The sequence below is a fragment of the Trichomonas vaginalis genome, chromosome II, assembly GCF_026262505.1.
Source record: "Trichomonas vaginalis G3 chromosome II, whole genome shotgun sequence".
NCBI lineage: Eukaryota > Parabasalia > Trichomonadida > Trichomonadidae > Trichomonas > Trichomonas vaginalis.
The window spans coordinates 12,530,894-12,557,637 of record NC_067204.1 but is presented as its reverse complement, the minus strand read 5'-3'; the positions used below and the strand labels follow the sequence as shown (position 1 = coordinate 12,557,637).

General features: G+C 35.4%; 9 protein-coding genes and 4 pseudogenes across 13 annotated transcripts, besides 1 other annotated feature; 4 read left to right on the top strand and 9 right to left on the bottom strand.

The window, feature by feature from the left end:
* Positions 1 to 2,425: 2,425 nt before the first annotated feature.
* Positions 2,426 to 26,744: part of a mobile genetic element that runs on past the window's edge.
* Positions 8,677 to 9,128, bottom strand: TVAGG3_0533640 (annotated as a pseudogene). The gene has a single exon. A coding segment is annotated over exon 1 (452 nt).
* Positions 11,956 to 12,267, bottom strand: TVAGG3_0533630 (protein of unknown function, DUF4106 family; the record flags this gene model as incomplete). Its single annotated transcript, XM_051237683.1, has 1 exon — positions 11,956 to 12,267. One exon carries the CDS (start codon positions 12,265 to 12,267, stop codon positions 11,956 to 11,958), a length of 312 nt encoding a protein of 103 aa, XP_051095507.1.
* Positions 15,713 to 16,077, bottom strand: TVAGG3_0533620 (uncharacterized protein; the record flags this gene model as incomplete). The annotated part of the gene is made up of 1 exon (XM_051237682.1): positions 15,713 to 16,077. A coding segment is annotated over one exon (365 nt), but the record flags the coding sequence as incomplete, so codon positions are not given.
* TVAGG3_0533610 (uncharacterized protein) lies at positions 16,411 to 16,515 on the top strand (the record flags this gene model as incomplete). The annotated part of the gene is made up of 1 exon (XM_051237681.1): positions 16,411 to 16,515. A coding segment is annotated over one exon (105 nt), but the record flags the coding sequence as incomplete, so codon positions are not given.
* On the top strand, positions 17,683 to 18,244 carry TVAGG3_0533600 (annotated as a pseudogene). Its single transcript has one exon. A coding segment is annotated over exon 1 (562 nt).
* On the top strand, positions 18,942 to 19,997 carry TVAGG3_0533590 (KilA, N-terminal/APSES-type HTH, DNA-binding family; the record flags this gene model as incomplete). Its single annotated transcript, XM_001290789.1, has 1 exon — positions 18,942 to 19,997. The coding sequence occupies one exon, from the start codon at positions 18,942 to 18,944 to the stop codon at positions 19,995 to 19,997; it is 1,056 nt and encodes a 351-aa protein (XP_001290790.1).
* On the bottom strand, positions 20,093 to 20,708 carry TVAGG3_0533580 (annotated as a pseudogene). The gene has a single exon. A coding segment is annotated over exon 1 (616 nt).
* TVAGG3_0533570 (uncharacterized protein) lies at positions 20,925 to 21,334 on the top strand (the record flags this gene model as incomplete). Its single annotated transcript, XM_051237680.1, has 1 exon — positions 20,925 to 21,334. A coding segment is annotated over one exon (410 nt), but the record flags the coding sequence as incomplete, so codon positions are not given.
* Positions 21,385 to 21,803, bottom strand: TVAGG3_0533560 (annotated as a pseudogene). The gene has a single exon. A coding segment is annotated over exon 1 (419 nt).
* Positions 21,839 to 22,423, bottom strand: TVAGG3_0533550 (uncharacterized protein; the record flags this gene model as incomplete). The annotated part of the gene is made up of 1 exon (XM_051237679.1): positions 21,839 to 22,423. One exon carries the CDS (start codon positions 22,421 to 22,423, stop codon positions 21,839 to 21,841), a length of 585 nt encoding a protein of 194 aa, XP_051095503.1.
* Positions 23,108 to 23,500, bottom strand: TVAGG3_0533540 (uncharacterized protein; the record flags this gene model as incomplete). The annotated part of the gene is made up of 1 exon (XM_051237678.1): positions 23,108 to 23,500. One exon carries the CDS (start codon positions 23,498 to 23,500, stop codon positions 23,108 to 23,110), a length of 393 nt encoding a protein of 130 aa, XP_051095502.1.
* On the bottom strand, positions 23,910 to 24,443 carry TVAGG3_0533530 (protein of unknown function, DUF4106 family; the record flags this gene model as incomplete). Its single annotated transcript, XM_051237677.1, has 1 exon — positions 23,910 to 24,443. The coding sequence occupies one exon, from the start codon at positions 24,441 to 24,443 to the stop codon at positions 23,910 to 23,912; it is 534 nt and encodes a 177-aa protein (XP_051095501.1).
* Positions 25,472 to 26,424, bottom strand: TVAGG3_0533520 (protein of unknown function, DUF4106 family; the record flags this gene model as incomplete). The annotated part of the gene is made up of 1 exon (XM_051237676.1): positions 25,472 to 26,424. A coding segment is annotated over one exon (953 nt), but the record flags the coding sequence as incomplete, so codon positions are not given.

The window sequence follows — 26,744 nt, the reverse complement described above, 5'->3', positions numbered from 1 at the left end:
ACGAAGAGCCTGAAGGAAACGAACAAGTCCCTCCTTTGGAAAACTAACTCACAGAACTAGAATGAATATTTGGGAACCAGCCGAAAAATCTTGCCCTCAACAGTTAGAGTGAGATTGGATCTTCCAGGTCTAAGAAAAATTCGGCTGACATAGTAGAAGAAATATCGAAAAAATTTTCGCCGACATAGAAAAAAGACGTCCAACATCAGATCGAAAAATATTCAGCATAAAATGGAGAAGTACTGAGAAGAATTACGCAGAAATACAACAATCCTTTTTACTTCGACCATACTAACGTTCAAATCTTGGATTGAATCTCGGTGAAAATAAAAAGGTTAATTTCAAAAAAATACAGTATAGAAATGAATACATTGTTTAAAGTTCATCTAGAACCTAACCAGTAGGAACAAACCTACTTTGTTTCTGCAGACTATGGAATACAATGAGAATGGGGTCATAAACATAATCCGGATAGGTTGGTTCATAAACTTACAACCTCATTCCAGAAGTATGTAGACGCAATGGAAGTGAATGGTGAACCAGTTAGATCAGCTGGGTATTTTTAAGCGCCGGCTTTAATGCCATTGAAAGATATTGAAGATGCAGATTATTTGGACCATATGAAATGAACATGGCTGATGGACAAAGTATAACACCTGACGTTCTAGAACATTTATCTCAAAGAATCTACACAAAACCATAAGATGGTTAATCTTGGGTAAGAGTTTATGAAAGAAGTTAGGGAGACGAAGGAAAGAGAACCTATTCGTACATGGGACCTTGCATAAGCGAAAAGTTTGCAAAATTCATAAAAACTGACTTTGACAGACATGAATCGAGAGGGGAATGAATTATTTAAGAAAACATCAAATGGCAGACCAAATGAAATGTTAGGATATTGAAAAACATGTTCCTTGACAAAAAGTAAAACCGAACTACAGGAATAAATGACGCAAGAACTGAAACAGTTGTAAAAGCTTTCCCATTGTCACAAAGATATTATTGGTAATCATGGAAAGAAAACCAGATGGCTACAAAAACAATATTTTGGAAACGAGCTTATCCATATGGACAAGCTCTGTTTGAAAGAGCTTGAACCGGAAACTCCAGGAAAAGAGTCATGCAAACAATAAGCAAAGGACTCAATACAAACTATGACAAAATCTTTTCTACGGATATAGGTTACCTGAGATGGGCGACCAGAGAGCCCAAGGCAAGAAAGGCATGGGAAATTGTACAACATATAGGGGAACAATGAGGCAATAGATGCAACAACTTGAAGCAAGGGAGTACCAAAAGCGACACCACAAGAAGAGAGAAGAGTAGAACAAAGTGAAAGGTAGGAAGAACGTAACTTCATCTAGTGAAAGGTAGTGCAATGAAGAAAAAGAGCAGAGTTAAAAACTCAGTCCAGAAGAAAGTAAAGCTTGTGCCACGTGAGGGTTCTATATGACAATATAAATCCAACTGATTCTATATTTTTTACACATATTGAAATGTACGCCGCTCAGAATTATAACGCCAAACATTTTGGATGCCAATGAACGGCAAATGTTTCGGAATGGTATGAAGACAGATAGCGACAATGCCATTAGAGGTCAGAAATAGTTCCTGGATACTTACGAATATACAACTGCTGTTCCTTATGGAAACGAGGTGAGGTTGGGAAGGTTCTTCAACAACAGTAGATATTTGCCTTGCGACAGGTTTCAATAATTCCTTTTATGACAACTCATTCTATACGTGGAACCAAGACATTGAAATAAAAACCTTCTGCCAAGTTGTTCTGACAGAACAGGTTGCAAATGGATATTTCTATGTCGGATTACCAATATGGCTCCAGAAGTTTCAATGGTATATAAGATATATTCTAACTCTGATTAGTTCAAACAGTAAACATGGCAAAACTATGAATGGTTCGCTTTGAGAAACTAGGTACAACCCAAGCTAGAGAACAAAAGACCAGTAAATGCAACTATTGAGAAAATAAGAAACTTGACCCTAACTCCAGGAGTTTTATGTTACCTTTTCCTGGACAAACTGCAGCAGCAGACACAACAGTAAAACTGAAAACTTAGAGAGTCCTTGGTCATCTTTCCTCATCTTCAGGTTTTTAAGGATCTATGCCACTGGGCAGGAAAATTTCTATCGCAACTTACTCCAAGCAAAAATAACTTAGTCCATTGCACCAACACAGACCCATTCACATCTTACGAAGACTGGTAAGGAGCAAATCAATTCTTCGCGACTTTTGCAAAAGTACAAAAGTTGACTTAGACTTTGGTTTTCTCAAACTTCAACACTGAAGTAAACTATTCATTTCAATCGACTGCTGGAAGCTTGGGACCGCAGTAGTTCACCCACCACCTTATCCGGCCCTACCTCACTCGCACCGCACCCCCCCCCCCCAGAGCCCTTCCCATTGGCGAAAAATTTGAATGCAAGAGAATAGAAGCAGACTATGCAGTCTATATGTTGACCCAGATATTTCAATGCTTAGGCTGCCAAATATATTGACAGTTCCCACTTATGTTCCCTATACACAAGATATCTGTCAAGACTTTGACGAGGTGAGTGGCAACACCAAAAGTGCTGACCCAGGTGCAAGAACAGATATTGCCTTTTAACAAACTGCAATGAAACAATCGCAGATACTATGGTTGTACTGTTCAGGACGAACTATTAAATGACTATTCTTGTTTCTCAACACCCTGTGTAGTTAATAATCCTAAGAACATAGATGGCAAATATTATTCCAAGAGAAGAATATTTCTAATCCAGTTGAAAGGATATGAGTGTCATAACAAACTTACATTAGATGCTATAGAAACTAACAACAACTTCAAAAAATCTAAACCCTGAAATTTCGCAAAGTTCTTATGCATAGTTGAAAGTAATGGACCCTATCAGAGGTCAAAAAACTCAATGGACAAATAGGAGACCGTTCAATACTTTGGCTTGGCATTTCCATTATTTGCTGACTAGAAGGACTTTATGGATGGTATTTCAACTGTTGGTACAGTTCAAATACAATTACTGGTGACCAAGACGAGTCCAGATGAATTGAAAAGGCAAAGAAGTTTACAAACCAATAAGCACTTTTCCACGGATAGAGCTCTTTTGAAGATCGTTCGATGGAACTGCTGGGCTCCTCAGATATGGCATAACGAACAGCTTCCATCGAAGCAGATTTGGCAGCAGGTTCAGAAGTTGTCTTGAACTGACTCTCTCCGTCAAACTATTGACAGTACGCCAGTTTTGACATAAAATTGTAGATAAAACTTACCTTTAGAAATATCTGTAAGTTTTGTTGTTATATTTTTTGTCAACGTAAGAACTTTCACCATTTCAGTTATACCAACTTTCTTTGCTTATGAAATATATTGGTTCAGCAAAGACTGCTATTCTATAACATTTTCCATTGTTTGTGTAAAGAACTTTTGTCAAGTATTGTATTGTTTGTGGTGTGTAAACTTTGTTCTGCTTCCCAATTCGAGAGATACTCAAATACGGTCCTTCTTTTTATTCTAATAAATTGTCATTTCCGAAAAATAGGAAGCGTAAGTGTTTCAAAAAGTTTAATGGCGTGGCGATGTGAAGTTAAATTCACCAACTCAAACAAAAACAGTTCCAAAGTGTTTGTCATGTCAAAGACATAATGTTGAAGTGGGGAAACCATACGAAGGACGAAGATGGATATTAACAATAGTTCCTGTAAAAAGAACAACCAACATATCCTGAAGTTAGCAGAGGACTTAAGTTTGTTGCGATATTCGAAATGACTACCAACAACTAAAGACAAACTTTAAAACTCAGGAGAAGATTGTCAAGCTTTAGATAATCGTTTAGCTTGGGTCGAACAAAACCCTGTAAAGTGAACTCATATTGTCATTGCACCTCATGAAGTTTTTGAAAAGAACTATTGAAACTTTTTGACAAGGCAACGATATAAAAATCAAAGAAAAGAACCCGACATTGCTTGCTGTGGTTGTTCATATAATGTCATTGACAAGATATACGTTATGAAAGGAGGTGAGACGTTGAACTTAAAATATAGTTTCCAGAGTTATAAAAATATTTGACGGACCACAACATTTCATTAAAATTTGTTCTAATAAATGGCCAGAAGACATAGTGGTTTATACTATTACGACTAAAAACCCTGAGTCATTATAATTCTATAACAACAAACTTCAATAGTCCTCAAGGACGATATTGTAAACTAACCTTAAACACAATGACGACTAAAAAGCCTGTTTTGCTCTTTTGACACCAGAAGACTTTATTGTTGTGAATGGTAAAAAATACTCTTAGATACTTACTTCAGATATACCACAAAGTTTTGTTGACTTATTTAAATACTTTAAGGACGATGTAACATGTGCTGCTACTTAGAGCAGGTTTCATTATGTTGGTATGTCCGACCGAGTTTATATAAACGATATGAGCCTATAAACAAAACTTATATCTGTTTTTTCTACCAACAGTTTCCTATAACAGGAAAAGGTGTCATACAAGGTTTGTCTGTCCATTGACTTTAAGACACCTATTTATATATATTGTTTAAACTTTGCGTTCAAGTGTTATTTCGAATGTCGACAGAAATACTATGGACAAAAGATACTTGCGTAAAACAACACATTCTTCTGCTGGTTTGGCTATTGTTCATTCGAATGGCAGAGTTTTCAGCTTTAGTAAACTTCAAACACTAGCAACATTAACTTAACCTTAGTTGACGCAAACTTTGTTCCTGGTAAACTTTTATGTCCTATGTATTTGTTCAATGACGGCAGAAGTTTCGAATTGAAGATGCAAACTGGTGAAAGTATTGTATTACAAGAACAACTTCAACAACAAATAGGCAGAACAACAAATGCAACAACAAGTCAAGGAATAAAAAAAAATATTTTTTTTTATTTTTATAAAAAATTACAGAATAGATGTTTCAGATTTTTATGACTCCAAGCCTTCAGAAAATATGTGTCCATTTAGAGACTATTAACAAAGCAGTCGAGATTTGAAACGTTTAGTCATTTATGTACGACTCTTGCCCCAGAATGTTATTGTCATGAAGAATGGGATGTTGTCTTTAACAAACAAGAGCGGACAATAGTTTCAGAACAAGAATGTATACAGGAAACTTAAGAAAATAAAGTCGTTTACAATTGGAATGAAGATGTTAGATGCTTGGGATATCTTATTGTCAAAGTTAGAAAGATTTTTTCAGTTCGTGGTATTAAAGTTTTATACACCTTCTCAAACTTCTATTTCTATTTTCACTGGATATAAATACGACAAGTAGAATGGAAACGAAAATGTTAAGAAGCTTGGTTAGACCATGTCAAAGAAATTATATTTGCAATGGAACGAAAGAGTCTATGAGTAATCTTATTGTTGGTTTGCAAACATCTTTACAACATCCAAGTGCTAAAAATGGAAAACTGCTCTCATCATAATTGGAAAACAAGAACTGGTTAAGAACACTTTCTTTTACAGATATCTTATGCAAACTGTTAGAGGGTATTCGAACCGAATATGACAAACTTAGAACAAATCGGTGGCAAGTTTAACTCTTCAATAGAGAATTTGAAACTTATAGTATGTAACGAATCAAAGTATAGATACAACAAAAGGTTTTTGAATCAGATGCTTTGAGAGTTCTTATAACAGACAAAGTTGGAGTTGTGAAAGAAAATATAAAGACCAAAGGAGTTTGAAATGTTGCAAACTTCGTCATGGTTTCAAACAATCTGTTCCGATTGAAGTTAGAAGTTCTGACAGAAGATATGTAGTTTGTCAGAACGTCAGATTCTCATATGCAAGATACAGAATATTTTGACGACTTAGCCAGAAACTTTGACATCTTGACTTTTTAACAACCACTTGTTCTCATATTCATGACATTAGATATTTCTAACTTCAATAACAGACAAATTTCCACATACCGAAGAGAGACAAACCATTGTTTAGAAGCAAACAAGAGTGTATATGAAACTGTTCATAGATGAAAACTGACTTTTGAGTGTTTTAGATGAAAGGTCATTGGTTACGATTCGTGATAAACAGTATTGTCAGAGTATGGTTATATGACAGCGTTAAACAACATTCTGGCAAATGTCAAAAGTCCTTTAGACGTAACAGAATGGTTTATTACAAAGAAAAATTTTTTCTGAGGTAAATTTTAAAAAAAAATATTTTTTTTATCGATAGAAAAGATGGCAAAATTCATCTCAGTAAAAAGTACATGTCAGGACTTGAAAGAAGAACTAGACCCATTCAATATTTGAATGTTTACTTCTACCATTTTTGAAAAGTCTACATTTGACAAAAGTTTGGAACATCGAACAAGTTAAGTTTTGCTATGTGACTAAAAGGTAGCTGCTAAATTATTGAAGACTTAGACATAGAAGGTTTGTTAACAGCTCAAAAGAAAGTTTTTGACAGGAAGGTTTATCAAACCTTAAAAGAGGCAAAGCATCAAACTTGTTATTACCTTTATGAACCAAAGAAAAGCAGACGACTATGAAATATTATGAGTCTAAGATAGTTGAAGTTCAAGTAATTGGGTAAAAAGATTTTTGAGTCTAAGCCGGTGTTTGCTCCTAAAAGAGGAAGAGAACATTGACATTGACCCAGGGAAAATGTTTCTAAAAATAAAATTTTATTTTACATGTCAAATTTCTTCTTCTCTGGCTCTGTTCAGGTTCTTTCTTCTCTTCTTCTACTTTCTTTTCTTTCCTTTTCGCTCTTCTTCTTTTCTGGTGGAGTTTATTGTCAAACTTTCTCGAACCACCCCCTTATTTTTGTAAAAGTCTTTGTCCTTTAATAGCTCTTCTATTTCTGTTTTCTATTTCATCTTCAAGAAACAGCGCATGTGTCTTCTTTGCATTCTAAGAATTTTGTTGACTTCAATTCTCTCCAAGAGGCGTCATCTCTGTCAACAAGTCTGTCATTTGACAAATTTAAGACTGCTCTTGCTTAAATGTTTTATGGTTCTTGTCATTATTCCCAGAAAACAGACTTTTAGAACAAATTCACCTTTCTTGTTTACACTATGTAAGATTTTGGCTAAGATGTTTTGCTGTCGAAAAAGCTTGTCTCGAAATATAGATAGCGAAAATCGCTAGACATTTTCTAAAGATAAAATTTTTAATTTTTCTAAAATATGTTTTAGAAAAAAAGTGGCGACATTGACAAAAAATTTGAGAGTTTAAATAAGACAGGGAAGTTGGAAAATCTCAGATAAAACCCATACATGACAAGTTCTTATTGCTCCAGAATGGTATAAACAGGCTAATTGCACCACCTAGGGTCGGGGTAAGACTTTTCACTTATCTTTAAAAATTGGCTGCACACAACAAGAACTAGATGAGAAGAACCCCATTTCTATGAGTTAGTTGTTATTTGTAGTACTTCTGGTCAAGTTTTGACCAAACCGTAAATTTCGTTTCAAAGATATTATAAAAAAGTCTTAAGTTAGTATGTATAAAAGACTCTGAGTTGTTAGATTGGATAAAGAAGTACCAAAGAAGAGTTTTGAAGTACAATGCTATAAATGAGTATATGTCAATTCTAAGTTTAAAGGACCCAAATGAGGAAATGCAGAGAATATTAGAGAAGAAACACTTCAGAAACAAACAGAAAGAGATAGAGTTACATTTCGAAGAAATTGCAATCTTACGATTGGAAGACTTACCCTCACAGATGTCTTCTTATCTTAGATGACTTTGCTTCTCATCCTTTGTTAAAGAATAGAGAACAAGACATGTGTCGAATTCTTAAGAAGCTCAGACACTTTAACATCTCTGTTGTCATTTGTGTACAGACAGCAAGAGTTTAAGTAAGGATGTTAAAGAGAATACTTACTGACATTGTACTTTTCCCCGGATTGTCCGAGACGATTTCATGAAACTTATGAAAGAGTCCATGGCAGGTAAGTTTGACAGACATGAACTATGGGAGAAGTACAAAAGTCATACAAGACCCTCATACTTCTTCAAATTCATATCTACGCGAACAAAGTTCAAATTTGTAAAAAGTCAAGCTTGAAAAAATGTAAGTGTTTGGTCTTAGTCTGTTGTGGTCTTGCAGCTTTCGGTTTCTTCTGGCTTTGGAATGGACTCGGTGGTGGTACGTCGGGACATTCGTTTGTGTCCTGTCGGAAGAAGAACTTTTCCTGTTGGAAGGAAGAACTTTCCTGTTGGAAGGAAAAACTTTCCTGTTGGAAGGAAGAACTTTTCTGTCGGAAGAAAATTTTTCCTGTCGGAAGAAAACTTTTCCTGTTGGAAGGAAAAACTTTTCCTGTTGGAAGGAAAACTTTTCCTGAAGGTCGGCCAAAAAGTTCTCAATTTCGAAAATTTGAATGGTTTACGGACGGACAACTGGAAAATTTTTCCTGTCGAAAGAAAAAATTTTTCCTGTCGGAAAGAAAAATTTTTCCTGTCGGAAAGAAAAACTTTTCCTGTCGCGAAAGAAAAACTTTTCCTGTCGGAAAGAAAAACTTTTCCTGTCGGAAAAAAAACTTTTCCTGTCGGAAAGAAAAACTTTCCTGTCGGAAAGAAATTTTTTCTGTTGGAAGGAAGGACTCGAATGCCAGAAGGACTCGGGACAAGACAATTTACCTTATAGAGCTACTGAGCCATCTTTGGTGTCAAGCTTGAAAAATAAATGGTTCATCTATCTGCTTGTTTGAAGTTGTCAAATACTCTGTTATTTTTTCTTTCAGTAGCGGTAAATCTTCTTTGAAGGTAAGTATTGTACAACTTTCATATCATAGTGTGTTTTGAGGAAAGTATCTTGAACTATCTGTTTAACATCTTCATTCGGTGTCATTGAAACGGTAAGTTTTCGCGATAGAACCAATTTCTGTCAGATTTGTAAATCTTAGCAAGGTCGTAAAAGCTTTTGTTGTTTCTTTCTGACTAAATGCAACATAACCATATCTCTGTCTTCTTCATTTCCATCTCTTCTGTGTAAATCATATACTTATAGTTCTTTTCCTTACCTTTTGTACCGAACGTGGTATTCTTTCTGTATTGTTTTTGTCTTTTGCTTCAATGACTTCATCTTTTGCTTGAAAGTTTCTTTTCATCTCTTTCACGTTCTTGTCTGTGAATTTCATCTAACATCATGAAAATATAACAAGCGTAACGAGGTGAAGCCCACATTGCTACAGCATTTACTAAAAGTCTATGTAACATACAACCTCTCAAACCAGGAGCCAAATTCTTGCGATTTTCGTACGGAATCTCTACCCTCGGTTTCCGAGGGTAGCAAACATATGAGGAAATTCTTCTAAAAGTTCTTTTGTCTGTTGGTTTTCAAACAATGATAGCTTTGCTTTGTGAACGAAGAGCATTCAAAATATTTGCATTTGTACATGTCATCTTTGACCGGACGAATGAGACGTAACTGTTTGTTAAACTGTATGTACTCGTTATCTCATTTATATCTTCATGAACGATAGCAGTTGTTGTGTTCTCTGTTGTTGACATTACTGTCTTACATACAAAATAAAAAAAAATATTTTATAAAAAACTAGCGTTATTTCTGACTTTCACAAAAGACCAAAAATAAACGCTTTACATGTATTTTTTTCAGCAACTTCGTCAAATAATTTATATAGCTTTAGCTATCTCATCTACTTCAAGTCTCCCTAACTTTCTTTCTAAACTCTTCACCAAATAATACCATCTTTATGGTTCTGTGTAGTTCTTTGAGATAAATGTTCTAGAACGTCAGGTGTATATTTCCATCAGCCATGTTCATTTCATACTGGTCCAAAATATCTGCATCTTTCATATCTTTCAATGGCATTAAAGCGCGCTGAAAATACCAGCTAAATCTGGTTCACATTCACTCCATTGCTCTAAATTCTTGGAATTGAGGTTGTAAGTTTATGAACCACCTATCCGGATTTGCTTTATGACCCCATCTCATTGTAGTTCCATAGCTGCAGAAACAAAAGTAGGTTTGTTCCATTGGTTAGGTTCTGAATGAACTTTAAACAATGTTTCATTTCTATATGTTTTGTTGAAATTTAACCTTTTATTTTCACCGAGTTCATCCAAAGATTGAACGTTTATGGTCGTAAGTAAAAAGGGATTGTTGTATTTGCGTACATTTTCTTTCAGTACTTCCATTCTATGCTGAATATTTTCATCTGTGTTGGAGTCTTTTGTATGTCGGCGAACATTTTTCGATATTCTTCTACTATGTCAGCCGAATTTTTCTTAAGACTCTTGGAAAGATTCCATATTCCCGCATACTTGTTGAGGGTCAAGATTTTTCGGCTGTTCCAAATCTTCATCTAGTTCTGTGAAGTTAGTTTCCAAAGGAGGGACTTGTTCGTTTCCTTCAGGCTCTTCTAGCTGTTGTGCTGAACTATTTCTTTCCATGTCTGGTGTATCTGAACTTCTTCCTGTGGAGTTTCTTGTACCTCATCTGCTGGCATTTCATATATTCCGAGACCGTTTTTAACAAGTTCCCTATCTAAGTCATCCGGACTCATAAACCTTTCTTCTTTCGTTCCGTCTCTATTTTTTACGCGTTTCATGAAGAGAGTTGAATTGTCATTTTAGCTCTGACACCAAATATCTCGGAGTAAATTCATTCATGTCATTTGGATGATATGCTATTAAATCATATCCCTTAGCGAGCTTGTATTTCCAGTTTGAAATTATATCCCATTTGGTGCTGACCATAAAGCTAAATAGGTTCGGGTCAGTATTTCCTTCCTTGAACTTTCTAATAGCTTCTTTATATCTGTCACTAAAGTCAAGAGTACTGGGTAACCATAGTCTTCTTTAAGCATTTTTAAGAAATCTTGGTTTCCTTGTTCTTACTTCTTTTATGTCCTTGCTCTGTTTGTGGTTGTTGTTGTGCAGGATTTTGAACTGTTGGTTGCTGTGCTGGTTTGTGTGAGGTGGTTGTTGTGCTGGTTGTTGTTTGTGGTGCTGGTTGTTGTGTTGGTTGTTGTGTTGTGTTGGTTTTGGTGGCATGCCTGTGTCTGTGTCCATGTGACGATGTAAATTTTTAGGTAGTCCTGGTGGCAGGTGCTTCTCTTGGAGGGTTTGGTGGTATATAAGTTCCACCAGCTGGTATATAAGTTCCACCAGCTGGCACATATGTTCCATCTGCAGCATAATGTCCTTACCTGACTTTTCGTTTTTAAGAAAGCATTTACTAGGTCTGTTTTGGTCTGTTTAACTTTTTCTTGACTTTCCACAACAGTTGCTCTAACGGCGTCATAGGCACTTTGAACTGCCTGTCTCGTTGCTGGCATCTGTTATTTTCGTCATATTTTGTGCTACTTCTTTTAACTCGTTGTCGAAACCTTCAGACTTCAGTTTCTTTCCAGATGAGAAAGTCGTTCACTTTTCACCTTACTATGAAGAGCTTCGAAGGCGTTCTAAAGTCAGCATTCATTAAAGCTTCATTTGAACTGTCTTCATCCGCTTGTATTTTGTCCTTATTGACCCTATAAGTTGGGCTGCTTTTGGCGTTGGCTTGGGCATCTAACCAGTCATTATTAGCTTTATATATTCTGCGCTTTTCATTGCCTTTTGCATGGCTGCGTCGTTATTTTTACTTTCTTGTGCTAAGTTTTCATACTGTACGGTTTGGTTTTGCAACTGTAAAAGTTTTTCTGCTTTACATTTGCTTCAACTTCTTTTTATACTCATCGCTATCCATATATGTCTTCAGGGCTTTTTGTTTTATCTCTTCATCTTCAGTACTTTATATTGAGTAGTATGGTTTTTCAAATTTTAACATCTTGTTCCATTTTTGCTACTTCTGCTGCTTTTCTGACACTTTTTTCGCATATTCCTCTGTACTTAGTTCTTTCAGTTGTTCTTCTTTCTTCTTTTTCTCTACGTTTAACTCATTGAGTTTCTTTGTGTGTCTGTCATATTCTAGTTTCTTTTCGTTTTCACTTATTTGCTTTCTGTATGTCTATGTTTGACTTTTTGACATCTGATATTTGATTTTGAGTGAACTCAAATTCATTTGACTTTGAGGGTTATAAGCTGTTCCGTCTGCAGCTCCACCATAGCCTGCCATTTTTGCTAAAAGTGCCGCTCTTAAACCTCCACTCTGTGCACCAAAAACTCGGTTTAAAAGCATAGGATTGCTTGACATTTGTTGCAACATAGTGGGGTCATTCAGCATTTGTTGTTGCAACTGTTGTTGTGGTGTCAGTTTTACTATTGGATGTTTCAATGCTCTCTTCCTCTTACGTATATTCTTACGTAGCTTACGTGGCATTTTAAGTGAAGTTAAAAAGCGGTTTTATACTAAACATCTTCGGGGCTAGAGGCGCAACGCGCCTGGAAGCCCCACTACCTTTTTTTTTTTTTTGTATGGGTTGGCGTCAAAAGACTGATAGCAGCAGGCGTTATGTAAAGTAAAGAAAAAAATATTTTTTATTTTATAAAAAATGCCCCCATATAGAATGGATAGAAAGTCTGCTAGAATAAAAGCAGAGTTACAAAGATATGGTTGGAGAGTTTCGAAGAATTTATAAATAGGAAAAGACCCATAAAAGTCTATGACAAATTGTCTGGTCTTCGCTACGAAATGGATTTGGAAACAGCACGTGCCAATTATCCAAACAGACTAGAGAGGTTAGAAGAAGAACGTCTTATGGACATGCCTTTCGATGTTAGTGAACCTCAAGTTGAAGGACACGACGGCTTTGCCAGATTCTACTGGAAACATGACGAACAATTGCATCCTTTGAGAAGGAAAAAAGGAAAAGGTGAAGACGCACATGCTCCCATGGAAAGAACAAGATATGCATATGAAAAGTATCGTGAAGTTAGAAGTCAATTTACATCTGGTCGAACCTTTACAGTAAACTTTGACGAAGGAAAGAACAAAGAAGGCTTCATGGGAGTACTTGCTGCAATTCAAGACGGAAATAAGAAAGGACACAATCTCAGATTGACCATAACAGATTTGGATGGTCACATTTACTATGCACATGGCAATGAACAAACAGCCGCAAAACTTCTTGACGCTTTCAAGACTACAAAGAGAGAACAAATGGTTGACTCCGACTCAGACATTTTGAATGCAATTGAAGGAATTGCAAGTGTCAAGTTCGAATGGTACCAACCTAACCCTCAGCAGTCAGACAACATGCTGGATACTTCCCGTTCATAAATAAGTCTGACATTGACTTGACAAGGTATGGAATTTACAATTCAATTGAAACAATTGTCAATGAACCTTGTATTCTTACATGTCTCAGGAACTCTGGTCTTGTTACAGATGAGAAGATGAAGTATCTGAGTCATGTGTGAAGACAAGGTACATTCTCAGAGGTCAATTGGCAAAAATTGCACCGTTGGCAAATGTCAATATCCGAGTCAACATACCTACAGCTAAAGGTTCTTCACATGACGACTATGTTGTTGACAAAGACTTACATGGTTGAAGATTGTAATTGTCCACAACCACTTCATGTTGAACGAAAAGTCTTACAAACCCATTCTTTGGTAAAAGTAAGTGCAACATTGTCAGAGCTGTAAACATTCTTTTCGAGAAAGGTTTGTTGGAACCAATTCCAGATGAACAAGCTGACAGAAACTTTTGTACCAAAAGACGAAACAAACTTTTCATTGTTAGCAAGACCAAAAGTTGTTCCAGACAAAGTTCTAGTACAAAAGAAGTACACAGTTCCACAAGGAGTTGGTATGTTCGGATACCAACCTGAACCAGAAGAACTTCCAATGAGGTTGCAAACTTCAAGATGCTATAAACAAACTTCCATTGAGACATCCAATTGACGTCAAATTGTATTGGAGAGCATCTGAGTTAGGTCAGAAGGTTTTATATGAAACAGGTTGCTTCGACGATGTTTATGAGATAACAGGAGAAGTTTCTCAGAAGATAAGAGACTCACTTGAATTTCACAAACTGGACCAATTGGTTGCGACAAGTTCGACTCAGATGAAAAGATATACTATGTCGACCTTAACGCTGCATACATGAGGTTTGTCCAATATATTCCGACTGGAATTCCAAACGAAGATGGTGAGTTCCCGGGAAGGACTATACAGTTGGAAAAGAGTCATACAACAACTGTATGATATTAGGAAAGCTTCAAACCCCAAACTTGCAATGACACTCAAATTGCTTATGAATTCGACATGGGGATATTCCATTAAGAAACCTCAAGAGATGAAGAGTAAACATTATGAAGAAGGTCGACAACTTTGTTGAAAGGTTTTCTCCTTTTGTTTTGAAGTACGAATTCACTCAAGGTCAAAGTGGCTTAGTAACCACATTAAAAACCTATTGTCCGAACATTGGTCTTACCCTCAGTTCGCAAAGGCAGTCCTTGACAACTACAACAAATTTTCTTCTCCGAAGTCAAATCCAAAGTCAAGGTTTACTATGAGAACATTGACGCACTCATGACGAACGAAGAAGGATACAACAAACTCATTGAAATGGGAATGGTCGGTGAAAAGATGGGCTGTTTTAAGCTAGATAAGGTATTTCCGAAGTTCATGTAATATCGAAAAGGAAATATTGGGGCATACTGAAGACGGCACAGAAATAAAACATTGCATGAAATAAAAAATTTATTTTAAAAAAAGTGACATTTTTTTTATTTTATTTGAAATGTACGCTGAGTTTGTTGGAGAAGACCGTTGGGAAACTTGTTTGTTAGATGAGAAATATGAAATGGCATACCATTTTAAAACAATATATTTTTACATATATTAAATGCTTCAGGTTGAAAAACAAAGAACAAAAGTAGCAGATACAAAACCGTTAGACTATATCTTTACAAATGCTGGTAGGACTATTTCAGATGAAGAAATTTCATCCCGAGAATACAGGTTTGACTATCCAATTCGTTGGCTTCAAAGTCCTTCAGATGCAAAGGCAATAGATTTAGAAGAGTTTTGTTTTCAAATAGAACTAACGCATTTATGTTCGCAGTATATTTTCATGGGCAGTATGAAGGTTCTGATGGTCTAATAGACAAATTTGACGAAATGAGAATCTTTACAGTTCGTTCAGACGAAAGTCTTGAGAAAACTCTAGATGACTTTCAAACTCAAATGAACAAATATTATTGGGAATTTCAAGAAAAAATACAACTCTTTACTAAATGGAACATACTATCTGAAACTAGAATATGACAAGATGAACTCCACCGTTTCATTTCAAAAGATTGAAATTAACCCTCCAAGAGATACAGAGTTTTTATTTTGGGAAGTAGACAACGTTCTTGGGCACAATTTCTTCGGTTACTACTAAACCAGAACGAACCATTACCACCAGATGGTCCATTTAAATTTATACTTCCACCAGCAGATTTGATGGTTTATAGAAACGTGTTTGACCTCAAAATGTTATGTGTCATGCAAGTTTCAGTTCAAGCAACAATAGTTTTCTATGTATTGGTAAGGACTTTTATGACTTTGCTTCTAAATTCTACGAACCATCTAGTAACAGTTTCTCTGACTTTCAGTTTGGTTCACAAAAATGGTGTGCAACATATTATTCCATTGTACTATGACTTTTATCTCGAATTGTCTTTCATATATAACTACGGAAAAGTGCTGAAAAAGTATTGAATGTGAAGATATTAAGAAAATAACATTTTTTCTAACATCGTAGAAAACTCATGAAAACAATTTATTTTTGACACTTTCACAAAAAACATAAAAAAGTGAGTTAAATGAGATGTTTACTGAACTGGTTGGATGTCGCCCTTCTGAGGTTATGTAGAACGGCTGACCGAGAATGGAACAGTGCTCTGAGAATTTGTATAATTCGTGGAATTGGACTCTCTCTGTTTGGAAGTTGTATCCATGGGCGCTTTGCAAAGAACTTGAGAAGAGCTTCTTTCTTCATCTCCTTTATGTCGTCTACAGGAGTGTTTTCTGGTATTTGAATTGGAATTCCGGTTTCAATTTCGATTTTCAGCGCACCTCTTCCAGACAACCAGAAGCCGAGGGACTTGTTGGCTTTGTCCTTGCCCAAGTACTGCTTAACAACTTCATTTATCTCTATAAGGTAAATTGCCTCATCTAATGGCTCGATGTTGTCCATTGTTCTGTTTCAGAACTAGTCTTGTACTTTTTCAGAACAATACTTGTACTGTTTCAGAACTAGTCTTGTACTTTTTCAGAACAATACTTGTACTGTTTCAGAACAAGACTTGAACTTTTTCAGAACAAGACTTGAACTTTTTCAGAACAAATTCCCCGTAAAAGCTCTCAATTTGTGAGAAAAATTTTCTGTTTCAGAACAATACTTGTACTTTTTCAGAACAATACTTGCACTTTTTCAGAACAATACTTGTACTGTTTCAGAACAATACTTGTACTTTTTCAGAACAAGACTTGCACTGCTTCAGAACAATATTTGTACTGTTTCAGAACAATGTCCGACGTCCCACCAACCGAGTCCATTCCCAAACCAGAGGAACCTAAAGAACCACAACAGTCTCCTCAGCAACCTCAGTTCCAGCAAGTACCTCCGAATTACTACCAATTTCCACCTCAAGGTTACTACCCACCACAAGGCTTCCCGAACTACCCTCCTCAGCCTATGCCTTACTGCCCCAACCCTTGGTTGTTCCAGCAAGCTCCACCCCAGCAATTCCAATCTCAGTCCAAGAGAGACCAAGACTTCGAAGAAGGTCTGAACCGCTTACGCAAAGAGTATGCTACAGCTCCAATTGAGAGAAAGTTGTTCCCGCACCAAAAATAATGTTTAGGTGAAGAGGTGAGATTTCACCTCTTTTTTCACCTGTTTTTTCACCCTCTTGAATTTTTCATGAATTTTATATATTAATGTTTTCGTTAAGCCACTTTGTGCCGTCAGTCAGTCAGTCAGTCAGTCAGTTTAGGAAAGACTTTAGAAAGTTGTTGGAAAATAAGTCCTGGGAGAGTATATAAGGCATTTTGTGAAGAATATTAGCAACAGTCCTGAATTCAGACGGTTGCTTTTTATACAAAATTCATGCAGGAAATTCTTGAGTTTTTGGTTGAAGAATACGGTGGAGCCAAAAGTGGCTCGACCCTTCAAAACAAGCATTTTATGAGCTTACAAAGGGTGTTATGAATGAATTCAAATGTATTTACATACATCCTGACCTCGTTCATTTTGTTGCTGAATTCAGCAAAAATATAATTTAGGTGAAGAGGTGAGATTTCACCTCTTTTTTCAACCTGTTTTTTCACCCTCATGAATTTTCATGAATTTCCTTAAGATAGAAAAAATAAAGTTAGTTTTATTTTTATTTATTTTTATTTTGTATAAAAGAACAGAAATGTCACACAGTCGCACAACAACAATTCAAAACACAGCACCCAAAACTCGTTAGTCATAGATCCAACATCTATGTAGTAGAAATGAAAAGCTTCATTCCTTCTTCATATACTTCGAAAACAGAAATCCAGAAGATAAAGCAGGAACTTTTAACAAGTAATTTAGACTGTAGTGCGAAAGATGAAACAAATGAACAGTATCTTTATGAAATGGAGGACCTCATCGACCATTTGCTTAAACTACCTGAAATCCAACAACAAAAGCTCACTATTCCTGAATTCGATGAAATTGAAGTCAAAGCAACTGACTCAGTAGAAATAAAGAAGTTCATACGAAAGGTAAATTATGAATTCCTTGGTTTTTCATTGCAACCATAAAGTTATGGACAAAGATTGCGACATGGTATATAAGAACATCTCTGACATATATAATCTGGGGAGTTTAAGACATACGACAACTTTGTTTCATTAGCTGCAAAATGTGTATGGCAGATAAGAGATAAAGATAGAAGAGGTAAGGTATGGCATGAACAGATAAAACCAGCTGCTTCAGATTTAAAGAAAACCATTGACGCCTTGGTTGTTTTAGCAGGTAAAGGTTTCAGAATATAACGCAAAAATGAACCCGCAATGTTCTAAATGTAAAGCAGCAATGAGGAAATATAACTACTCCGTCAAAGAGATAGAAAGAATGAGAAACGACTATGCAGATTTAAAGAAAGAAAGGCAGCAGAGAAGCCGGTAGAAAATAAAATGGACATGTTAGAATTTCTGAACAAAAACTATCCAACTGCTGACGATTTCCTTCTATCTGACGTCAAGAAGAAGATAAAGAAACCTTCGGCATTGTTAAAACATTCGATGTACTAAAAGAAGAAATAGAAGCTACAAAACTGTTTAGGATTTCAAATATACATCGTACAATTCATGTAAAACGCTTATAAAATATAACTGGGGTGAAAAATTAGGTGAGAAAACGGGTGAGATCTCACCTCTTCACCTAAAATATATTTTTATTGAATTCAGCAACAAAATTCTGAGTAAAATGGCATATGGCTTGTGTCAAACCGTTGAGTTTTCACAAAATTTAAAAAATAACGTTTACCATGTAAAACGTTTGTGAAAAAAGAGGTGAAAAATTAGGTGAAAAAACAGGTGAAATCTCACCTCTTCACCTAAAATATATTTTTATTGAAAAATGACCAAAAATCATGAATTTCCTCATATGCTTGCTTCCCTCGAAAACCGAGAGAAGAGATTCCGTATGAAAATCGCAAGAATTTGGCTCCTGGTTTGAAAGGATATTATGTACATAGACTTCTTGTAAATGCTGTTGCAATGTGGGCTTCACCTAAAATATATTTTTGCTGAAAAATGACCAAAATTCATGAATTTCCTCATATGCTTGCTTCCCTCGGAAAACCGAGAGAAGAGATTCCGTATGAAAATCGCAAGAATTTGGCTCCTGGTTTGAAAGGATATTATGTACATAGACTTCTTGTAAATGCTGTTGCAATGTGGGCTTCACCTAAAATATATTTTTATTGAATTCAGCACAAAAATCATGAATTTCCTTAAGATAGAAAAAATAAAGTTAGTTTTATTTTTATTTATTTTTTTATTTTGTATGTAAAGACAGATATGTCAACAACAGAGAACACAACAACAGTTATAGTCCATGAAGCTATAAATGAAGAATACGAGTACATACAGTTTAACAAACAACTCCGTCTCATTCGTTCAGTCAAAGATGACATGTACCAAATGCAAAGTATTTTGACAGCATGTTTTGCTCCAGATACTAAGAAACCACAAGACTGGTTTAGGAACCAAAGCACTATTGAACTATTAAATGAAGCTGAAAATTCGACTACGGATTTTCTCGTAGTCGCAAAAACTCGAGTAGGTAAAAAACCACAGTCGCCAAAACTCTATGAAAACAGTGAAGAACAGCGAGTAGGTAAAAAACCACAGTCGCCAAAACTCTATGAAAATCGTGAAGAACAGCGAGTAGGTAAAAAACCGCAGTCGCCAAAACTCTATGAAAACAGTGAAGAACAGCGAGTAGGTAAAAAACCGCAGTCGCCAAAACTCTATGAAAATCGTGAAGAACAGCGAGTAGGTAAAAAACCGCAGTCGCCAAAACTCTATGAAAATCGTGAAAAATTGCCAAACGGTTTGAGAGGATATTATGTACATAGACTTCTTGTAAATGCTGTTGCAATGTGGGCTTCGCCTCGTTATGCTTGGTATATTTACAGACTTCTTGACGAAATTCATAGACAAGAACGTGAAGAGATGGAAAACAAGCTTGAAGCAAAAGACAAAAGCATTCAGAAAAGAATACCACGTTCGGTACCAAAAGGAAAGGAAAAGAACTATAAGTATATGATTTATACTGAAGAGATGGAAAATGAAGAAGACAGAGATATGGTTATGTTGCATTTAGTCAGAAGAAACAACAAAAGCTTTTATGACCTTGCTAAGATTTACAAATATGACAGAAATTGGTTCTATCGCGAAAACTTACCGATTTCAATGACACCGAATGAAGATGTGAAACAAATAGTTCAAGATACGTTACCTCAAACACACTATGATATGAAAGGTTGTACAATACTTACCTTCAAAGAAGACTTACCGCTACTGAAAGAAAAAATAACAGAGTATTTTGACAACTTCAAACAAGCAGAGTAAATGAACTCTTTATTTTTCAAGCTTGACTTTTTACAATTTGAACTTTGTTTGCGTAGATATGAATTCTGAAAAGAAGTATGAGGGTCTTGTATGACTTTGTACTTCTCCCATAGTTCATGTCTGTCAAACTTACCTGCCATGGACTCTTTCATAAGTTCCATGAAATCGTCTTCGGACAATCCGGGGAAAAGTATTATGTCAGTAAGTATTCTTTTAACATCCTTACTTAAACTCTTTGCTGTCTGTACACAAATGACAACTGAGATGTTAAAGTGTCTGAGCTTCTTAAGAATTCGACACATGTCTTGTTCTCTGTTCTTTAACAAAGGATGAGAGGCGAAATCATCTAAGATAAGAAGACACCTATGAGGGTACGTTTTCCAATCGTAAGATTGCAATTTCTTCGAAATGTATTCTATCTCTTTCTGTTTGTTTCTGAAGTGTTTCTTCTCTAATATTCTCTGCATTTCCTCATTAGGGTCTTTGAACTTAGAATTTATATACTCATTTATAGCATATACTTCAAAACTCTTCTTTGGTACTTCTTTATCCAATCTAACAACTCAGTATCCTTTATACATACTAACTTAGACTTCTTTATAATATCTTTGAACGAATTGACGGTTTGGTCAAATTGACCAGAAGTACTACAAATAACAACTAACTCATAGAATGGTTCTTCTCATCTAGTTCTTGTTGTTGTGCAGCCATTTTAAGATAAGTGAAAGTCTTACCAGACCCAGGTGGTGCAATTAGACCTGTTATACCATTCTGAGCAAATAAGAACTTTTCATGTATAGGCTTTATCTGAGCATTTTCTAACTTCCTCTTGTTCTTGTTTAAAACATTCTCAAATTTCTTGTCAATGTCAGCAAACTTTTTTTCTAACATATTTTTAGAAAAATTAAAATTTTTATCTTTTAGAAAATGTCTAGCGATTTCGCTATCTATATTCGAGACAAACTTTTTGACAGCAAAACATCTGTCGACCATAAAATCTTACATAGTGTAAACAAGAAAGGTGAATTTGTTCTAAAGTTCTGTTTCTGGGAATATGACAAGAACCATAAAACATTAAGCAGAGCAGTCTTAAAATTTGTCAATGACAGGCTTGTTGACAGAGATGACGCCGATTGGAAAGATGAAGTCCAACAAAAGTTCTTAGAATGCAAAGAAGACACATGCGCTGTTCTTGAAGATGAAATAGAAAACAGAATAGATGAGCTATTAAAGGACAAAGAACTTTTACATAAATATGGTTGCGCCAAATTTGACATAACTCCACCAGAAAAGAAGAAGAAAGAAAAGAAAGTAGAAGAAGAGAAGAAAGAACCTGAACCAGTTCCAGAGAAAAAGAAATTTGATATGTAAAAATAAAATTTTATTTTTAGAACATTTCTGGGTCAATGTCAATGTTCTCTTCCTCTTTAGGAGTAAACACTGGCTTAGACTCTAAAATTTTTTACCCAACTTACCTTGAACTTCAACTATCTTAGACTCATAATATTCATAGTCGTCTGCTTTCTTTGGTTCATAAGGTATAACAAGTTTGTATGCTTTACCTTCTTCGAGTTTTGAGAACTTTCTGTCAAAATTTTCTTTGACTGTCAACATACCGTCAATGTATAAGTCTTCAAAAGTTGCACCACTTTTTCTAACAACAGCAAACTTAACTGGTGCAATGTTCCAAATTTTGTCAAATGTAGACTTTTCAAAATTGTAGAAGTAAACATTCAAATATGCGAATGGAGCTAACTTATCTTTGACTTCTGTCATGTACTTATTTACTGAGATGAATTTCGTCATCTTTTCTATCGGATAAAAAAATATTTTTTTTTAATTTACTCAGAAAAAATTTTCTTTGTATATACACCATTCTGAACATCTAAAAGACTTTTGACATTTGCCAAGAATGTACGTTTAGAAGCTGCCATATAACCATATTCTTGACAATATTGTTTATATTCATCATATAAAGACCTTTCATCTAATGACACAAAGTCAGTTTCATCTATGAACAGTTCATATACACTCTTGTTTGCTTCTAACAATGTTTGTCTCTCTTCGGTATGTGGAATTTGTCTTGGATTGAACTTAGAAATATCTAATGTCATGAAATATGAGAACAAGTGGTTGTAAAAGTCAGATGTCAAAGTTTCTGCTAAGTCGTCAAAATATTCTGTATCTTGCATATGAGAATCTGACGTTCTGACAACTACATATCTTCTGTCAGAACTTTCTAACTTCATCGGAACAGCATTGTTTGAAACCATAATGAAGTTTGCAACATTTTCACTAACTCTTTGGTCTTTATACTTTCTTTCAACAACTCCAACTTTGTCTGTTATAAGACTCTTCAAAGCATTTGAGTTCAAAACTTTTGTTGTATCTATACTTTGAAGTTCATTGCAAACTATAAGTTTCATATTCTCTATTGAGGAGTTAAACTTGCCACAGATGTTTTCTAAGTTTGTCATATTCGGATTCGAATAACCTTCTAACAGTTTGCACAAGATATCTGTAAAGAATGTGTTCTTACCAGTTCCTTGTTTTCCAATTATAATGAGAGCAGTTTCATTTTTAGCACTTGGATGTTGTAAGATGTTTGCAAACCAACATAAGATATACTCATAGCCTCTTTCGTTTCCATTGCATATAATTTCTTTGACATGGTCTAACCAAGCTTCTATAATACTGTGTTTCCATTCTACTTGTTCATATTTATATCCAGTGAAGATAGAATAGAAGTTTGGAGAAGGTGTATAAAACTTTATACCACGAACTGAAAAAATCTTCAAGTTTTGACAATAAGATATCCCAAGCATCTAACATCTTCATTCCAACTTGTACAACTTTTATTTTCTTAAGTTTCTGTCTACATTCTTGTTCAGACACTATTGTTGCTCTTGGTTTGTTAAAGACAACATCCCATTCTTTCATAACATAACATTCTGGGGCAGAGTCGACATAAATGACTAAACGTTTCAAATTCTCGACTGCTTTGTTATAGTCTCGAAATGGACACATATTTCTGAATGCTTGGAAGTCATAAAAATCTGAAACATCTATTCTGTACATTTTTATAAAAATAAAAAAAAATAATATTTTTTTTATTCTTGACTTTGTTGTTCCATTTGTTGCATTTGTTGTTCTTGAGCTATTTGTTGTTGAAGTTGTTCTTGTAATACAATACTTTCACCAGTTGCATCTTCCAATTCGAAACTTTCTGCCGTCATTGACAAATACATAGGACATAAAAGTTTTACAGGAACAAAGTTTGCGTCAACTAATGTCAACGTTATACTTGCCAAAGTGTTTGAGTTCACTAAGGTTGAAAATTCTGCATTCGAATGAACAATAGGCAAACCAGCAGAGAAAGTATTGTTTATACGCATAAGTATCTTTTGGTCATAATAGTTTCTGTCGACATTCGAATAACACTTTGAACCTAAGTTTGAAACAATATATAAGATTGGTGTGCTTAATGTCAATGGAATAGACATTCCTTGTATGACACCTTTTCCTGTTATAGGAAACTGTTGGTAGTAAAAACCAGATATAAGTTTTGTATTATAGCTCATATTGTTTATAGTAAACTCAGTCGGACATCCAAACATAATGAAACCTGCTCTAGTTGCAGCACATGTTACACCTGTACTTAAAGTATTAAATAAGTCAACAAAACCTGTTGGTGGTATATCTGAGTAAGTATCTTCAAAGGAGTATTTTTTACCATTCACAACAATAAAGTCTTCTGGTGTCAAAAGAGCAAAACAGGCTTTAGTCGTCATTGTGTTTAAGGTTAGTTTACAATATCGTCCTTGAGGACTTTGTAAGTTTGTTGTTATAGAATTATATGACTCAGGGTTTTTAGTCGTAATAGTATAAACCATTATGTCTTCTGCCATTTACTTAGCAAATAAATTTTAATGAAATGTTGTGGTCGTCAAATATTTTTATAACGTCTGGGAAACTATATTTTAAGTTCAACGTTTCACCTCCTTTCATAACGTATATCTTGTCAATGACATTATATGAAACACCACAGCAACTAATGTCGGGTTCTATTTCTTTGATGTTTATATCGTCTGCCTCTGTCAAAAGTTTCAATAGTTCTTTCAAAACTTCATGAGGTGCAATGACATATGAGTTCACTTTTACAGGGTTGTGTTCGACCAAGTTTAACATTATACTTAAAGCTTGACAAATCTTCTCCTGAGTTTGAAGTTTGTCTTTCAGTTGTTGGTAGTCGTTTCGAATATCTGCAACAGAACTTAAGTCTCTGTTAACTTCAGGATATGTTGGTTCTTTTACAGGAACAATTGTTATACCATCTTCGTCTTTGTATGGTTTCCCCACTTCAACATCTCTGTCTTTGACATTGACAATAACACTTTGACTGTTTGTTTGAGTTGGTGAATTTAACTTCACATCTGCCACCGCCATTAAACCTTTTGAAACACTTACGCTTCTATTTTTCGGAAATGACATTTTACTTAGAATAAAAAGATGGACGTATTCGGATATCTTATTGAATTGAAGCAGAACAAAGTTTATACTCACAAACAATACAAATACATTGACAGAATAGTTCTTTACACAAACAATGGAAAATGTTATAGAATAGCAATATTTGCTGAACCAAAATATTTTCATAAAGCAAAGAAAGTTGGTATAACTGAAATGGTGAAAGTTCTTGAAGCAGACAAAAATATAACTTCAAAACTTACAGTATTACTAAAGGAAAGTTTTATAATACAATATTATGTCAAAACTGGCGTACTGTCAATATTTGACGGAGAGAAGTCAGTTCAAGAACAACTTACTGACCTGCTGCCAAAATCTGCTCGATGGAAGCTGTCGTTATGCCAATCTGAGGAGCCCCAGCAGGTTTCATCGAACGAATCTTCAAAAGAGCATCTTCCGTGAAAAGTGCTATTGGTTTTGTAAACTTCTTTGCTTTCAATTCATCTGGACCGTCTCTGTCACCAGTATATTGTATTTGAACTGTACCAACAGTTGAAATACCACCCATAAAGTCTTCTGAGTCAGCAAATGGAATGCCAAGCCAAAAGTTTGAACGGTCTCCATTTGTATATTGAGTTTTTTGACCTCCTGTATGAGTCCATACTTTCACATATGGCATAATAGAACTTTGCATTTCAGGGTTAATGGTTGTTGTGAAGTTGTTGTTAAAGTTCATAGCATCTAATGTCAAGTTGTATGACCTCATATCCTCAACTGTAGAATATTCTTCTCTTGGATAATATTTGCCATCTATGTTTATATGATATTTAATACCAGGGTTGTAGAAACAAGAATAGTCATTTATAGTTCGTCTGAACAGTACAAACATAGTATCTGCATGTTTCATTGCAGTTGTTAAAGCAATATCTGTTCTTGCACCTGGGTCAGCACTTTGGTTTCCAACTTCACCTGCAAAGTCTTTGACAGATATTTGGTGTATAGGGAACATAAGTGGAACTGCAATATATTTGGCAGCTAAAGCATTTGAAATATCTGGGTCCAACATATAGACTGCAAGTCTGCTTTCTATTCTCTTGCATTCAAACTGTTCGCATGTGAACTTAACTGGGTCCCAAGCATCTCCAGCAGCATTGAAATAATAGTTTACTTCAGTGTTGAGGTTTGAGAAACCAAAGTCTAAGTCAACTTTGTCTTTGCAAAAGTCACAGAACTTGGCTCCACCAGTTCCAGCTACAGTAATGCTGAATGGGTCTTGTGTTGGTGCAATGACTAAGTTATTTTTGCTTGGAGTAAGTTCGATAGAAATTTTTCCTGCCCAGTTTGGCAAGTATCTTAAAAACCTGAAGATGAGGAAAGATGACAAAGGAACTCTAAGTTTCAGTTTTACTTTGGTTACTGCTGCTGCAGTTTGTCCAGAAAGGTTAACATAAACTCCTGGAACGTTAGGGTCAAGTCTTCTTATTTTCTCAATAGTTGCATACTGGTCTGTTTGTTCTCTAGCTTGTGGTTGTACTGAGTTTCTCAAAGCGAACCATTCATAGTTTGCCCATGTTACTGTTTGAACTAAGTCAGAGTTAGAATATATCTTATATCCCATGAAAACTTCTGGAGCATATTGGTATCCGACATAGAAAATTCCATTGCAACCTTTCTTGTCAGACAACTTGGCAGAAGGTTTTATTTCAATGTCTTGTTCCACGTATAAGAATGAGTTGTCAATAGAAAGAATATGAAACCTGTCGCAAGCAATATCTACTGTTGTTGAAGAACCTTCTCCAAACTCACCTACGTTTCCATAAGAAACAGCAGTTGTATATTCGTAAGTTCCAGGAACTATTTCTGACCTTCTAATGGCATTGTCGCATTCGTTATACCATTCGGAAACATTTCCGTTCATGGCATCCAAAACTGTTGGCGTTATATTCTGAGCGGCGTACATTTCATATGGGTAAAAATATAGAATAGTTGGATTTATATATCATAATAGAACCCACTCGGACCAAGCTTTACTTTCTTCCTGACTGAGTTTTTAACTCTTCTTTTTCCTTCATTGCCACTACTTTCACTAGATGAAGTTACTTCTTCACTACTTTCACTTTGTTCTACTCTTCTCTTCTTCTTTGGTGTCGCTTTTGGTAACTTGCCCTCTGCTTCAAGTTGTTGCATCTTTGCCTCATGTTCACCTAATATGTTGTAAATTTCCCATGTCCTTTTTGCCTTTGGGCTCTGGTCGCCCATCTCAGGTAACCTATATCCTAG